At 41.7% G+C, this 15,486-nt stretch overlaps 1 protein-coding gene across 7 annotated transcripts in view; it reads left to right on the top strand.

Annotated features, from left to right (window-relative positions):
* PHF6 (PHD finger protein 6) overlaps positions 1 to 15,486 on the top strand; it is a 44,632-nt gene continuing 29,146 nt past the window's right edge. For 3 of the 7 annotated variants that reach the window (XM_054040104.1, XM_054040110.1, XM_054040111.1), the window contains exons 1-3: positions 7,858 to 7,984; positions 13,850 to 14,032; positions 14,251 to 14,352. In XM_054040104.1, coding sequence (XP_053896079.1) covers positions 13,895 to 14,032; positions 14,251 to 14,352 — 240 coding nt within the window. In that variant the 5' untranslated portion in view covers positions 7,858 to 7,984; positions 13,850 to 13,894. Of the gene's footprint in view, positions 22 to 7,857; positions 7,985 to 8,224; positions 8,479 to 8,688; positions 8,713 to 13,849; positions 14,033 to 14,250; positions 14,353 to 15,486 lie in introns of those variants that run through there. The other 4 variants (XM_054040108.1, XM_054040105.1, XM_054040109.1 and 1 more) reach the window with 4 other exon arrangements.

Here is a 15,486-nt window from a genome sequence, read left to right on the forward strand (position 1 = left end):
GGGACATATCTGCAGCTGGAGGTAAGACAATTTATACTAACTGAAGATCTAGGTGGTGGCAGAGGACAACATTACAGAACTAGATCCTCAACTGCTGTCAAATGCACTAACTGCACTGAAGTCAATGGGGCTACAGCAGCTGAGAATCTGGCCCAATGAATTTTGGCTCAGAGCATTCCTATAAGTTAAGTATTCCATCAATACCAGAAATGGGGAAAACTGAAGCACAGAATTTAAGTGCCCTGCCCAAGGACACTTGGGAAAGCCGAGAAAAGAAACGGGACTCCATTGCTCTATCTGCTGGATGTGGCCCTTTTGTGTGGGTGAAGGGTCTAGTCCTGTACTAGTATACAGCAACTCTTAGGGTTAGTGCACAGGACTGGGAGTTGGGACACGTGGGAGCAGATCTTCCACTGGTGAAAGTGATCATAGCATTGAGCTTTGATCATTTATACCGACTGAGGATCCGCCCTAGGGATTCTAGTCCCAGATCTGTGACCTTGGGCAAGGTGCTTAGACCCAAAGTTTCAGAGGTGTCCACTAACTTTTGGATGCTTAACTTGAGATACTTTGGGTCTGATTTTAATTTTTTTACATCCATGTTGCTGTCATAATAGTCTATCTAAAATATATACCTTACAGTGAGGACAATAAAATCATTTTCTTGGTTCACAGCGGTGGACTCCATCCCTTGCTGCAAATATGGTCTCCAGAATCTAAGCTTTAATTAAGGGCTGGGGAAATTTTTTGTTTGTGAAGATAATCCTAACAATATGTACCACCCATAAAATGATGCAATTATGCCCTTTTGAGGCCATGGATAGCTTGAAACATTAACTCTGAGAAATGAGCCACCCAATGTATTTTGTTGGATTATTAACTCTTAAACCTAAAAATATTTAACAAAATTGTTTAAATTAGTTCATTGCTGATCATTTTAGAAATGAGGAGTTTGGGGTGTAGGAGGGTGCTCTGGGCTGGGACCAAGGGGTTCAGAAGGCAGGAGCGGGATCAGGGCTGGGGCAGGGGGTTGGGATGCAGGCACTGGGGGTGTGGTCTCTGAAGTGGGGCTGGGGATTAGGGGTTTGGGGTGCAGGAGGGTGCTCTGGGTTGAGATTGAGGGGGTTGAAGGGCAGAAGGGGGGGGCAGGGGGTTGGGGCATGGGGAGAGGCTCAGGGGTGCAGGTTCTGGGCAGCACTTACCTCAAGTGGCTCCTGGAAGCAGTGGCATGTCCCTTCTATGGCTCCTATGCGCAGGCATGGCCAGGCGGTTCTGCGCACTGCCCCATCCACAGGCACCGCCCCTAGAGCTCCCATTGGAGTGCTAGAGAGGGCCATTGGAGTGCATAGAAGCCAGAGGTGGGCCATGCCATGACTTCTGGGAGCCGTGTGGAGCGGCCCCTGACCCTGCTCCTCGGCTAGAGCGCTGGAGGGGGGCCATGCTGCGGCCTCAAGGACTCGCATGCAGCTGCCCCCAACCCTGCACCCTGGCTGGAGCGCCAGAAGGAGGCTATGCCGTGGCTTCCCAGAGCCACATGGCGCAGCCTCTGACTCTGCGCCCTGGCTGGAGCGCCGGAGCAGGGTCATGCAGCTGCTTCTGGGAGCTGTGTGGAGCGGCTCCCGAGCCTGTGCCCCAGCTGGAGCACCAGAGCAGGACAAGCCCCAGACCCCTCTCCCCAGCAGGAGCTCAAGGGCCAGCTTAAAACAGCTGGCGGGCCGGATGCAGCCCACGGGCCATAGTTTGCCCACTCCTGCCATAGGACCTCACCCACCCACTCCCGTAATAGGCCCATAACCTCTGGCTGAGTTACAGAGAATCCACCATTTACGCTAGTTCAAACCAGCAAGTGACCCATATCCCACGCTGCAGAGGAAGGCCAAAACCCTGGGTTTCTGCTAATCTGACCTGGAGGAAATTCCTTCCTGACCCCAAATATACCAATCAATTAGACCCTGAGCATGTGAGTGAGACTGCTCCCCCTGCCTAGCCACATGCCTGGAAAGAATTCTCTGTAGTAACTCAGCCCTCCCCATCTACAGTCCCATCTTCAGCAGTTGGAGATATTTGCTAATAGCAGTAACGGATGGCCCATATGCCTTTATAGGCAACCTCATCATACCATTCCCTCCATAAACTTCTCAAGATCAGTCTTGAAACAAGTTAGGTTTTTTGCCCCCATTACTCTACTAGAGGCTATTCTGAAACTACACTCCTCTGATTGTTAGAAACCATTGTCTCATTTCAAGCCTAAACTTGTTAATGTCCAGTTTATATCCAGTTGATTCTGTGCCAACATTAATCCTTAACTTCAAGAACTCCTCTCTCTCCCTGGTGTTTATCCCATTGATAGGATTGCTCTCTGTAAACACATCTTCCTTCAACCTTTGCTTGCTTAGGTTAAACAAGCCAAACTCTTTGAGTCTCCTCTTGTAAAGCAGATTTTCCATAGCTGTAGTGTAGACATACCCTAAGCAAAGTCACCATCTCTTGTTTTTTGGTGTTTCCTGCATTTGTTGAAGCAGGACTTTGTACATTCCTTGTAAATAAATGGGACTCTATAAAAAAATACCAGACTCAGTGAAATTTAGTGAGGGTGCTTGTCTTTAACTTGACCTCCTAATTCATTTGCAAACTACAAACTGGCTGGTCTTTACAAGGATTTTACCTTGAGTTAGTTAACTAGGCTTGTGAACTAGAGTTAGCTCACTTGAGTTAAGAACACACCTTTTCTGGCAGGAAAATTATAAGTGAGGTTTGTTGACTCATTATTGCATGTCTGTTGATGATCATACAAATATAAAGGATGTAGAAGTGCTTTATAATGAGGACCAAGGGTATGGGCTGAGCAGTTCTTGAGGAGGGGCCTTGGGAGCTGCCAGCCTTGGAGAGAAGGCTTGGCTGGATTTGATGTTTCATTTCCAGTTCCTCTTGTAAATAAAGCCAAATCCCAGATGGGGATAAGATCTGATCCACTGCCATTTATGTGTACTGTATTTGAAACATGGTTGGGAAGCCAGCTGCTCAGTTTTATTTCAGTTAAGTAGATCTATAGTTGTAATTGTTTGTTTCAGGCTAATTGAACCTCTAAGAATATCTTTTAACAGCTCTTCTGGTATATTCTGAATGAACTTGTGTAATGGGGTTTTCTTTAAATCTACCATTACTCTGAGGAAAATAAAGTGCTTTCTTTCCCATTGTTTTAATCAAAAGTTACACATACACACTGGATTTCTTGTAAAATGTATTCCCCCACAGCTGGCCTATAGAAAATCCAAAAACTGATCATCTCTTTGATGGAAGATGAATGTTGTTTATACAAATCTGTGGTGTATACAGCAACTAGATTAATGCTAGCTCTGTGAGCAAATGACAAGCTCTGCCTTATAATTTAACTCCTTTTTGCTTGATTATGACATTTGTTCTTCTGTTGAAATGGGAGAGTAAATAAATGAGTTTGTGTAATGAGCTTGTCAAATACACTGAGAAGTTCTAGAAGATCCAGTTGTTGTTAATGTTCACTGGGCTTCTGGCCAGTGCAGTCAATGTATGTTAACATAAAGTTAGAATCTCCTTGTGTTGTCATGTAGTCATTATGATCAATCAGTCAGCCATAGTGTGGTAGCCTTAGCAACTTAAAAATATACCCTGTTAACACTATTTCACATGACCATCACTCTCAAATCTCTGGCTCTGAAAATGTAGATTATAAAATATTAAGCCACCTGGATATGTTATTTCCAAAACTCATTAATTCATTCTCCTTGCTGAGCTTCTCAAAGAAACTGTCAGAATTTACTACTTGTGGAAGGCTCAAGTGTCCAAAGAGAGCTCTTAAATGCTGCACAATAAGAAAGTAAAGCAAATGGCTATATTCATTTCAAGTTCCTTTAGTAACAGAGGTAGAGACCCTAGTGTTTGCAAAATTTAAAATAGGGCCAAATATCAGCCTGAGATCAGCACACAATGTCCCCTCCACCTTTGAATCTCATCTTTTGTACTGAATGAGAAATTAATTAAATGACTGGCACCATTTTTCTCCCCAGGTTTGCCTGGACTATATAGCATCATGATGTATACTATGATCTTGTGCAGGATTTGAAGCCGACCATCATAACAACTGTCATCTCTGTCCTATATATTTTAAAGGTTTTAAGATTACTTGTGCCAGAGAGAGAGGATGGTCCCTTGAAGTATGTGTTAACTACTAAGGGTATGTCTACACTACTTGCCGGATTGGCGGGCAGCGATCGATCCAGCAACGGTCGATTTATCGCATCTAGGCTAGATGCAATAGATCGATCCCCGAGCGCTCTCATGTCGACTCCTGTACTCCACTGCCACGAGAGGCAGAGTCGACGGGGGAGCAGCAGCAGTCGACTCACCGCAGTGAAGACACCACAGTAAGTCAATCTAAGTACATCAACTTCAGCAACATTATTCACGTAGCTGTAGTTGTGTAACTTGGATCGATTTCCTCCTCTCCCCACCACTCCCTGAGTGTAGATCAGGCCTTACACTCAACAATCTGTTCCACCTTGTATTTAACTCTGATTCTCTGAGTACATTTCCCAGATCTGAACTCTATGAAAGCTCAAAAAGTGTGTCTCTCTCTCTCCCTCCAACAGAAGTTGGTCCAATAAAAGATGTTACCTCACCCACCTTGTCTCAAGTAAACCGCCATTCTGGACAGTTGTCTGTCCCACCTGTTCTTATGAAGCTCCAATGATGGGGATTCCACAACTTCCCTTGGAAGTCTATTCCAGACCTTAATTCCCCTAATCATTCGAAAACCTAAATATTCTTGTCCTACCTTCAGTGAACAGAGAACAACTGATCACAGTCCTCTTTGTAACAGCCCTTAACATAGTTGAAAACTGTTATCAGGTCCCCCCTCAGGCTTTTCTCAAGACTAAACATGCTCAGGTTTTTTTGTTATGAGGAAAGCTTAGGTCTGGTTTTGTACATGTTTTTGTTGCTCACCTCTGGACTCTCCAGTTTGTCCACACCTTTCCTAATATGTGGCACACAGGCCTCACCAGTGCTGAGTAGAGCAGACAATTGCCTCCCCATGTCTTATTAATGTACACCAGCACGATATTAGACTTTTTTGCAACTGCATTGCTTTGTTGACTCATATTCAATTTATGATCCACTATAACCCTCAGATCCTTTTCAGCAGTACTACTACCTGGTCAGTTATTCCCCATTTTGTAATTGTACATTTGATTTTTTTTTTTTCCCCCTAAGTCAAGTACTTTGCACTTACCTTTATTTAATTTCATCTTGTTGGTCAGACCAATTCTCCAATTTGTCATGGTAATTTTGAATTCTAATTCCATCCTTCAAAATACATGCAATCCCTCCCAGTTTGTCACCTGCAAATTTTATAAGCATACTCTCCACTCCATTATATAAGTAATTAATAAAAATATTGAATAGTGACAGACCACTGTGGGACCCCACTAGATATGTCCTCCCATTTTGACAGAACCATTTATAACTACTTTTTGAGTATGGTCTTTCAATTAGCTGTGAACCAACTTTAAAGTAATTTTATCTAGCCTACATTTTCCTAGTTTGCTTGTGAAAATGTCATTTGGGGCTGTGTCAAAAGCCTTTCCATGGAGAACTAACCTGTGCTTGCAGCCCGTAATCAGATTACCCTGATAGGCCGCATGTGGCCCGTGGGCTGCAGGTTGCGCACCACTGGCTTAGCACAATGGAACCCCATTCTAGGTTGGTCCCTTAAGCACTATGGTAGTAAACATGATTATTATTAATAATTAGGAATACGACTCAAGTTTCTAAGGTCTTGTATTCACTGTAATGTCAGCTCAAGGTATAATTTGGGTGTTACCCCACTCTGACTCCTGTCCACACACACAAATCTCCAGCTCAAGTGAAGTGGTGCTTTAAACTCAAGCTAGCTAGCGGCTGTCAAGGGGTCTGGACTGATGTTTGAGTGCTGCTAATGCCCAAGGTAGCAGTGCAGTGAGGATGCAGCTACTGGCTGTGAGCTGAATTAGCACATTGGTGATTCTAATCTAATCACTCTTTGTAGCTTCACCGTATGGATGCTTTCACTCCACCTAGGCTAGCTCAAATGGAGTAACTTGAGCTAACTGGTATAATGAAGACAAGCCCTGAAGGGGGTTAGGCCTGACTTTCAGCTATGTTGCCTGTCAGATCAACTCATCCATGTATAGGTGCTTTGGTTCTCTTATCTCTAACCACTACTACACCACATTGTCCTCCCAGAGCTAGAGTCCAGGGACAAGATCCTCAGCTGATGTAAACTGTCATCATTCCATTGACTTCAGTGCAATGTACACCAGCTGTGGCTTTGCTCCTAGGATTCCTGACCTCCATTCTTCTACTAACAAATAGCATGCAACCAACCCACTGACAGTGTGTCAATCCTCTAGCAATTACTCCTGTAGTTCAAGTGTACTGAGCGGAGTCTTAAAGCCCAGAGTTAAACCCTGTTAACAGCCCACAGTGGGGGATTCTAGGGTTGTATGTATTAGAACTTACTTTAGTTCATTTTAGGGGTTCTTAAACGGGGTCAGGACCCCTCAGGGGGTTGCAAGGTTATTACATGGGTGTCACAAACTGTCAGCTTCCACCCCAAACCTCACTTTGCAGCCAGGATTTATAATGGAGTTAAATATATTTAAAAGTGTTTTTTAATTTATAAGGGGGGTCACACTCAGAGGCTTGCTATGTGAAAGGGGGCACCAGTACAAAAGTTTGAGAGCAACTGGTTTATTTAATTCATGCAGTAAGAAAACATCATTTTTTTTTTAACCTAAAAACTATCATCTTTGTATTATGGTGTGATGTATACTTTATTTCACTTGTTTGTCATACATTGGCAAGTCTGAATGTAGGCTTCACAGGGGCAGACAGCGGTGACCTAACTACCAAAAATAGTAGTATTCCAGCTTCATCAAGTTTGCACTCTAAGACCAAATCTTGGTGGCAACCTCAGCACTGTTAAGGTAGAATAACTTCCCAGATGCCCAGGAAATGTGATTATTAGATGTGCTGATCTAAGAGTGGTTGAGGTCACTGTTAAGAGTTTGCATCAGAGTGCAAGTCTGATGGAGCTGGGGGATGTGGTGCTTTTTGGTAGCTATTGACTGGAGATGGAAATAAAACCTTTATCCAATGCTAGAGCATGTTACCACCAGAACAGGCGGTAGGCAAGGTAAGCAGATTTTCCCTCTACATCCCTCTTAACACGCTTTTAAGAGTGCGGTGGGCTGTGTCCTGATGCAATGGATCTGTCACTAAGCAAAGCTTTTGTGTGAATGTAACCAGCGGGAGCAGGTGCCCCAAGAGCCATGGGTGGCAGGTTGTGAACTCCTTGAGGCAGGGGTTGTCTTTTTGTAGAGCACACCCCCGGCCCTAAGGGGGGGTCTGGTGGTGGGAGTGCAGCAGGCAAGGCCCTTCCCTGGTGTATGAGCTCTCCAGCCCTTCTGCAGAGCCAGCTCAGTCATGCGCACGCGCAGCCTCCCAACCTCCAGTTCATTCTACCCACAGCAGCCTTCAAAATGATCTGTACGCAGGCGCGGGTCACCCTCGGTGTCCCCCAGAGGTCATTCTACGCACGCGCGGCTTCTCCATTTTCCCCATCCCCGCCAGCTGTCAGCTCCAACTGCGCACGCGCTCCCCCACCGCCCTCCCCGGCAGCCGACGACTTCGGATGCTCGTGTGCGCCTGCGCTGGAACCGCCGGCCGCTCCGGGACCAGTCCTCCTCGGCCGCGCCTCGCAGCCTCGCGCACCAATCAGGCGCCGGTGGGAACGTCGTGACGTCTTGGCGCCAGCGCGAAGCCGTGCGTGCGTGCGTGCGGCAGCGGCGGCGCAGCGTCCCCTGCCCCGAATGAAAGGGAAGGTCCCAGCGCCAGCGAGCGAGCGGTTCTGAGCGCCCAGCGGCGAGCGGCCCCCGAGTCCTCGGTCCCCGGCGCCCCGCCCCCCTGGGTGAGTGAGCGAGCGGGCGGGCGGCCGCGCACCCCTGAGGGAGGCACCGCTCGGCGCCGGCCCAGCCGCCTGTGGGCGGCGGCGGAGCCCCTGCCCGGCCCCTCCGCCTGAGGAGAGACCCCCCAGCCCGCCCCGGCGCGCGCCCCCTCAGCGGGGGGGGCCGCCGGGGCTCAGGCCTGAGGAGCCGGCGAACAGCCCGCGGGGGCTCGCCCTTCGGGGGGGGGGCGGACCCTAGCCCGTCCCGTCCCGGGGTAGCTCCCGAAGGGCCCGGCGATCCCCCTGCGCCCGGTGGGATTCGTGCCCTTGTTGGAAGGGGCCCCCAAAACGGGGGGTCACTTTCCTCCAAGCCTAGACTGTTCTCCCATCTCCCAGGGCCCCCGTCTTCTCCTGGCGCTAATCCTCCCGCTGGGAAGCGCCCCTGCCTTGCGGGGAGCCGTAGGGACCGATTTCCGCTTGAGGATCCCACCCCAGGGACACTGCCGGCTACGGCAGAGGTAATTCTCCCTTCTGAGAGGGGCACCCTACTCAGCTCTGTGGCTTAGCTGCCTGCCCTACCAAACTATTCAAGCCAGGGTTTGACCCTTCTCCTGTGAGGTGGCTGCCCCAGTTCATGGTCTCCCCGCCCCCTTCCTGGGTGGGAACCCCAAACTTTCCTGAAAACAAATCCAATTCATCTGCTGCAGGCTGGTCACACCAATCTCTCTTTCAGTCTTCGGTGTTTTCTGTAGGTATGAAGTATATGGAAAATCTTGTTTGCATATATCTTAAAGCTGAGATTTTCATGTGATTAATGATTTTGGGTGCTCGTTGTTCCCCTAGATACTTTAAAGGGGCTTAAGTATTAAGGGGTAGCTGTGTTAGTCTGTATCTACAAAAACAAGGAGTCTGGTGGCACCTTAAAGACTAACAGATTAAAGGGGCTTGATTGGCAGAGGATGGGTAATCTGCGTTTTCTGACGATTAGGCCCCTTTAAAGTACTTCAAGTGGAGTACCCAAAATCGCCAGTCACTTGTAAAAATACTTGCCTAAATGTTTTTTGTTTGTTTTTTTTATCTGAAGAAGTATCCAAAATCACTTTTCTAACAGGTTTAAATAAAAAAAAATCTAGGCACGTTTCTCTTGTGCTTCTCCCAGTTGTCTCAAATTCTGTTACATGTTTTAAAAAAACAAAACCCAAACAATCCTGTGTTTGCATAGCACCTCTAATCATGAAGAATCCATAGTTTTAACAAAACAATTAAACTTTCCTGTGGAGAGCCTTGCATATAAACTGTAATCCAGTATTCTATGTAAGAAATAGCCAGTTTGGGCCTGACTTTAGCTAATAAATAGAGCATGAAGAAAAGCTCTTGAACTTCCTTTCTTATCTTTCTTTCCCTCCCTCAGTGCTGAGTAATGTTTCATATATTGAGATAGTGCCCTCCTTGTTTTTTTTCCCTGAGAGATGTTGAATATTGGAGAGACAAGATGGATGAGGGGATATCTTTTATTGGACCAACTTCTATTGGGGTGAGAGAGACAAGATTTCAAGCCACACAGAGCGCTCTCTCAGGTCTGGGAAAGGTACTCAGTGTCACAGCTGAATGCAAGATCGAACAGATAGTTTAAGGGACCATTCAAGGCAAAGTGGCGTGTTAACATCCTTGTATACATAGGACAAAGAGAGGGGAGGGGGCTAGTGAGTTACAGATTGTTGTAATAAGCGGTAAATCAAATGTCTTTATTAAGACCATGATTTTTAGTGTCTAGCAAAGTTATGAATTCAGCTTCCAAGTTCATCTTTTGCAAGGTTTCATGTGAGGACGAGGAGTATGCCTGTTTATTGCGCATTTAGAATTAGTCCTATAGAAGATGGTAATAAAACTAAGTGCAGGGCTTAATGTAGTTTGTGTGGAAAAACTCTTACAAAAATAAAGATATCAAGAAGGAAAAGATGAGCTTGAGTACTGTCTTAATATACATCAATTAAACTACACAGATGAACAAATTCTGAAGAGAGAATTACAAAAAGAATCCCTTTCTGTGGCTGAGAATCTCTTATCACAGCTTTCATTTTATAAGAGATTTTATTGTGGAATTAGGTACCCTTTAGATAGGATCTTGGAAGATATTGACATGACCTCAGTACAGCTTTAAAAAAAAAAAAAAAAAAGTATACTCATCTGAGTCTTCTATATAGGTTGCTAGTACTGATCTCCATAGTCAATGTTTCTATGATATACCTCTGTTTACAGGGTTTATAGCGTAACTGTAAATCTTGCTTTTGACTGAAACTTGGCAAGTAAGGTTTCAGTTCAAGGATATATGTACACGTCACATTTTTTTCACAAAACGACAACCCAGTTTATAGTTTATTTTTAAAAGTGGATTGGAAGAATATTTTGCTGATTTTGAATTGTACCTGTTTTGGTGTTCAAGTGAGAAGTAGGCTGGTGTTTAGTCAGTAATCTGGATTAGACATTCTTAAACTATTTTCAATAAGAAATTAAATAGCAAGATTTTAAATGTTTGCATTCAGGTTTATGGATTTGTAATGTGGCAGGGCAACTGGTTCTAACTGTTTTCAGAAAATGTAAATTAGCTAAAATAGAGCTTAAAAATAAAGGTTTCTGCTTTTCTGAAACTGTCAGATAAACCTAGCAATTGTTCTCTACTAAATAGCTTGCTCATTCTTAACCTATGTTAATATACATTCACTGCAAGCCATGGTGGTGTTTGATGTGAATTTAATACAAAAATATACATGTGGAAAAGGATGCCAAGTGCACCCTATGATATGAAGGAAAGGATTTCCAGTACATACCAGATTGGCATATGCTAGGAAAATAGGTTAATATACATCATAGGTGAACAAATGTAACTTAAAGTCAGTAGTATGGATAAAATACTTCTTGTACTAATCAATTTCTTCCGCAAGCCCTAAGCATGTAAAACACATGCAAACAAAACGCACAAAATTAGAGAGAGCATTTTTAGTTTTCCTTTAAAAATGCTTTGGGAATAATAAAATCTGATTTTGATAGGAATGTGTGTTACCTTTCTGGCCTAATCTTTGCTTTTTGCTGTACTTGCATTTTAAAAAATATTTTAAAGTATTTGAATAATCATGCCAAAACACAATTTCAGCCAGTTAGTTGCATTTTTTCATTGCTATGCTAACAGAGACAACCTGCTCAATGGATCACATATTACCATCATCTAAGTTATAAAAAAATACAAAATTATTTCAAGGAGTAAGATCATATAAACAATAGTACATACCCTATTAACCATGTACCTTGTTATATGTGTGACTTCGATGCACTGTATAACGTAATGCTGAAGGCTAGGTGACTTCAACCACCTGTGAAGAACATATTTCAGTAGCTTCCAAGAAGCAAAATATTAAAGTGAGCAATCATTTTGACTTCCAGGGTTGTTATGAATTATTCAGATTTTCCAAAATCGTAGTTTGCCATTCAGATTGAGATTAAAAGGGAGAGAGTCTATTGATGTAGCAGCAAGAGTGATTGACATACTTAAAACCAAATTTTCCGTATGACTCCTGTTTTAGCCAATGGGACTTGTGAACATACATCCAAGGACAGAATTTGACTTTAAATTTCTTAAGTTACTTTTATAAGGACTGTCATTGTTGCTGCTACAAGAATTAGTTCCTGAATAAGAAAGTAAAGTACGAAAAATTAAATACAATGTAAAGAAAAAAAGTCAAATTAAAGCTAACCCACAATGAATGCATTTAGCCTTGTGTGTGTATGTATATAATTGCTGTAATATTAATTATATTAAAACAGAAGTGATTCTTGCATTTTACATTGTTACAGTATCTCCAACCCATTATTGCATGATTTATGTAAAGCTTTTGAATGTGACCTAAGAACAAAAAAATCTTTTTATATAGTTTTCTTCTGAAGCTTTTTCCTGCTTCCAAAATCTCATTTAGATTTTGAAAGAATTCAAGAACATTTTGAAAGTCTCTTTCCTTTCTTCAAAAGCCAGCCCTTCTTGCTGTTTAATAAATGGAGTAGTTATTTTATTTTGACTTCTCTTTAGAAAAAGATAGTAAGTAAATTTTTTGTGTTTAACATTTAAGGGTTCTCTGCCACTGCAAAAGGGTGTGACTCATTTATTCACATTGGCACTTTTTTATGTGTAAATCAGCTAGATCTAGAATATATGCATTCTTGTTACAAGTATGTGTCACCAATCTAGTAAATTGCTTTATAGTTAAAAATGGAAGTAAAGGAAACAGTAAAAAGAACAAGCACTAGAGATTAGACATTCGTACATCAAAATGTAAATGTATCTTGTATTAAGCATGGCAAGAAAAAATGTTTTTAAATTATATCTATGAAAATTTGTGAATAACACTACATGAGAATTAAAAGGATCTTCATTTAATCGTATTTTATATAGAGAGGCATATAAACTTAGCACTATTCCTCAACTTTCTGTAATAAAAATGAGTGATATTAGTGTCTAGGAAAGTGAGGAACTTGTAGCACTTTCAAGAGCCACGCAGAGTTCGGCTATGCAAATTTCACCAGTCAGTTGTATAATTGCAAATCAATCCTGACCTACGACGCCTCTGCCACTATAACCAAGGCTCTTTTTTAGTAGAAGTTCTGAATTATGTAGTGGTCTTCCTGATTTAGGTGGGCGTCTACTGGAGACGAAGGCTCAGAGCCATATTCATTGCCTATGTAACCAGAACAATACTGAGATCCAGATCTTCAGAGAGGAAAAGCAGTAAACAAGCATGCTACTTAGATTCTCGAATTAGACCATGTTAATTATATAAATTATAGCATGTTTATATTATGTTTTCTTTTAGAGATGTAAAGGTGAATGGATACAAACTTCAACTTTAGAATGGGTCCCAAAAGTGTGTATCCTTGAATATTGGATGTTTTAGGGCCCAAACTTGCAATGAGAGCCACCTAGACAGATTTGTCTATGAAGCCTCATTGAAGTGGATCCACCTATGTGAATCTCATTGCTGAACAGGGGCCTTGGTGTTGTATTTTTAACTGTTGCTTGTAAAACATAAAAAGTATGTGATTTATGTGGAGTTTAATCTTAAATTACGTTTTTTAGGATAAGAACAGCTGTTGTCATGCAAATATTCAGAATTAGGGTAAGGTTGCAAAAAACAGCCCTGGATCTTAAAGGGTTTCTGTTGCAGCATATTAGTCACAAATATTCACCTCTAAAACTTTGTTTGTGACTTTAACTGGCCACAATGTATCCGTGTAATACCTAAAATGGTAAAATTTTATCTTCTCATCTTGTAAGGACAGTTACTCATCTTCATCTTTACAAATACGAGTATTTAAATTCAGTACTTATTAGCTTTTATAGATTGTAGCCTAGTTTTTTTTTTATTGCTGCTTCTAAAGGAGTTCAGTAGAATGGGTTTTATTGTATGCTAAGGTAAAGCTCCCCCTGTGCAGTGTGCTTCTGGAAAAAATAAAAAGAAAATGGAACGAGAGACAGTATTGCATCAGGATTTCCCTAAGAGCCCTAATGATTGCTATACCTGTTATATTTTTCATTTCCTCCTTCCCCTCTCCTCTCTCAGCCTTTACGTTTGTATAAATTTGATAACTTCTCTTACTTTGGGGACCATTTTATGCCTTGTTGCCATATTCTTATAAAGATTTTGGGAAATACAGCTTTTGCAATATACATGTTTATCATATATTATACTCTAGCTGTGTGTATGAGACAAATTATAGTCCACTCTGAAACATAGTGGATGTTTCAGGTATTTTAAGAGAAACACAAAGTAACTTGAGTAAATATAATCTAAATTGATTTAAGTTGAAATTAACATCACTATTGGACATTTTTATTCTCTGTAGCATTTGTGAGGACTGAAGTGTCATTCTAAAGCCATTTTAAAAATCATGACAAGCTCAATTGGACAGAAAAAAGGGTCTTCAAGGCAACGGAAGTGTGGTTTTTGTAGGTCTAATAAAGATAATGAATGTGGACAACTATTGATGTCTGAAAACCAGAAGGTGGCAGCACATCACAAATGTATGGTAAGTAACAGAGGAAAAGGAAGTTAAAGCAGTGAGTTGTTAACTACATTATGTAAACAAACGAAATCCTGAATGATTTCAGCCCACTTGTGGCAGTGGTATATGTTACTAACACCACTGTTTATTTTTATTTTGAAATTGTTCCTTTTTACAAATATAATTATTCCATATTACTGGAAACCCTTTAAAATTAAGTTTTGTTTTTACACAACTTGCAGCTATTTTCGTCGGCATTGGTATCTTCACACTCTGATAATGAGAGTCTCGGTGGATTTTCTATTGAAGATGTTCAAAAGGAAATAAAAAGAGGCACTAAACTGGTAAGTCTGTAATTCTGCCTCTTGAAAATGGAAAAGTAGCATTTTCTTAACTTCTGCAAAGTATCTAATGAAGTAATTCAATGTACTACTGAAGTTATCTATTATATCATATCTTTTTTAATAAATGTTTTCCCTGTGCCTGTGAACTCTAGTGTAGTGAGTAATTAACCCATGGGAGGAGTCATTAAGATAAAACTGGTCACGCATTTTTAAAAAAGAGGGTAAATCTCAGAGAAAGGGTAGGATGGTAGTTAGCTGGATAGCCACCAACAGGTGTGATTCCCTTATTGAAATCAATAGGAATTTTGCAGTTGATCTCAATAGGAATAGGACTGAGTTCTAAATGTCAAATGACTAACGATGGGAAGCTTCTTAAAGCAATCAGTTTGTTGTATTGTAATCATAATGTATATAGTCTAATTCAAATATATAAATAGGTTATTTTGGAGATAGTGGAATATTTTTGGAATTCCTAAAAATGAACTGCAAATCTTAACATTTTCTCTAGCACTCGCCTTATGTTGTCAGCAAATAAAGATGCTTATAGTGAATATGTGGCATAATTTTCCCAATCAAGTTTTAAAACTCATTAACAAAATAAATTTGTTCTTTTTAATGGGCTGCATACAAAGAGAAACCAGCATTTCTTAAATTTACTTTCCTATTTAATATTTTCTGACAGATTTCACAATGGAAGCACATTCCAGGGAGCTATGCAAGTGTAACACTGCTCCTTTACCAACATTTGGTTTCACTGCCAAAAACTGTCCTTTACTGCCAAGATACTTATTACTTCCGTTTTTTAATGATTTAATAGAGCCTTGGGATGCAGATTTTTCATGAGATGCACATACTGAAAACTAGTTTAGCCTCAAACTGCTACGGAACTGTGTGATATGAACTGCTGTTTGTTTGCAAGGCATTAATCAATTTTTAAGCAGATTTCTGTTTGATATAAGAGCTAGGTATTATTATGATCATCTTTCATATCTGGGAGATGGTTGGTTTTGGAAATATTTTCTAACAAGTGATACGGTATAACTAAAATAGTCCTTAGACACTTTCATTTTTGGGGGGAGAAATGGGGGAGGGGGTCTGAAAGAGGCTTTACCAGGGATGCTTTCTTTGGAGGCT

This window comes from Malaclemys terrapin, chromosome 9 (genome assembly GCF_027887155.1).
Source record: "Malaclemys terrapin pileata isolate rMalTer1 chromosome 9, rMalTer1.hap1, whole genome shotgun sequence".
Taxonomy (NCBI): Eukaryota; Metazoa; Chordata; order Testudines; family Emydidae; genus Malaclemys; species Malaclemys terrapin.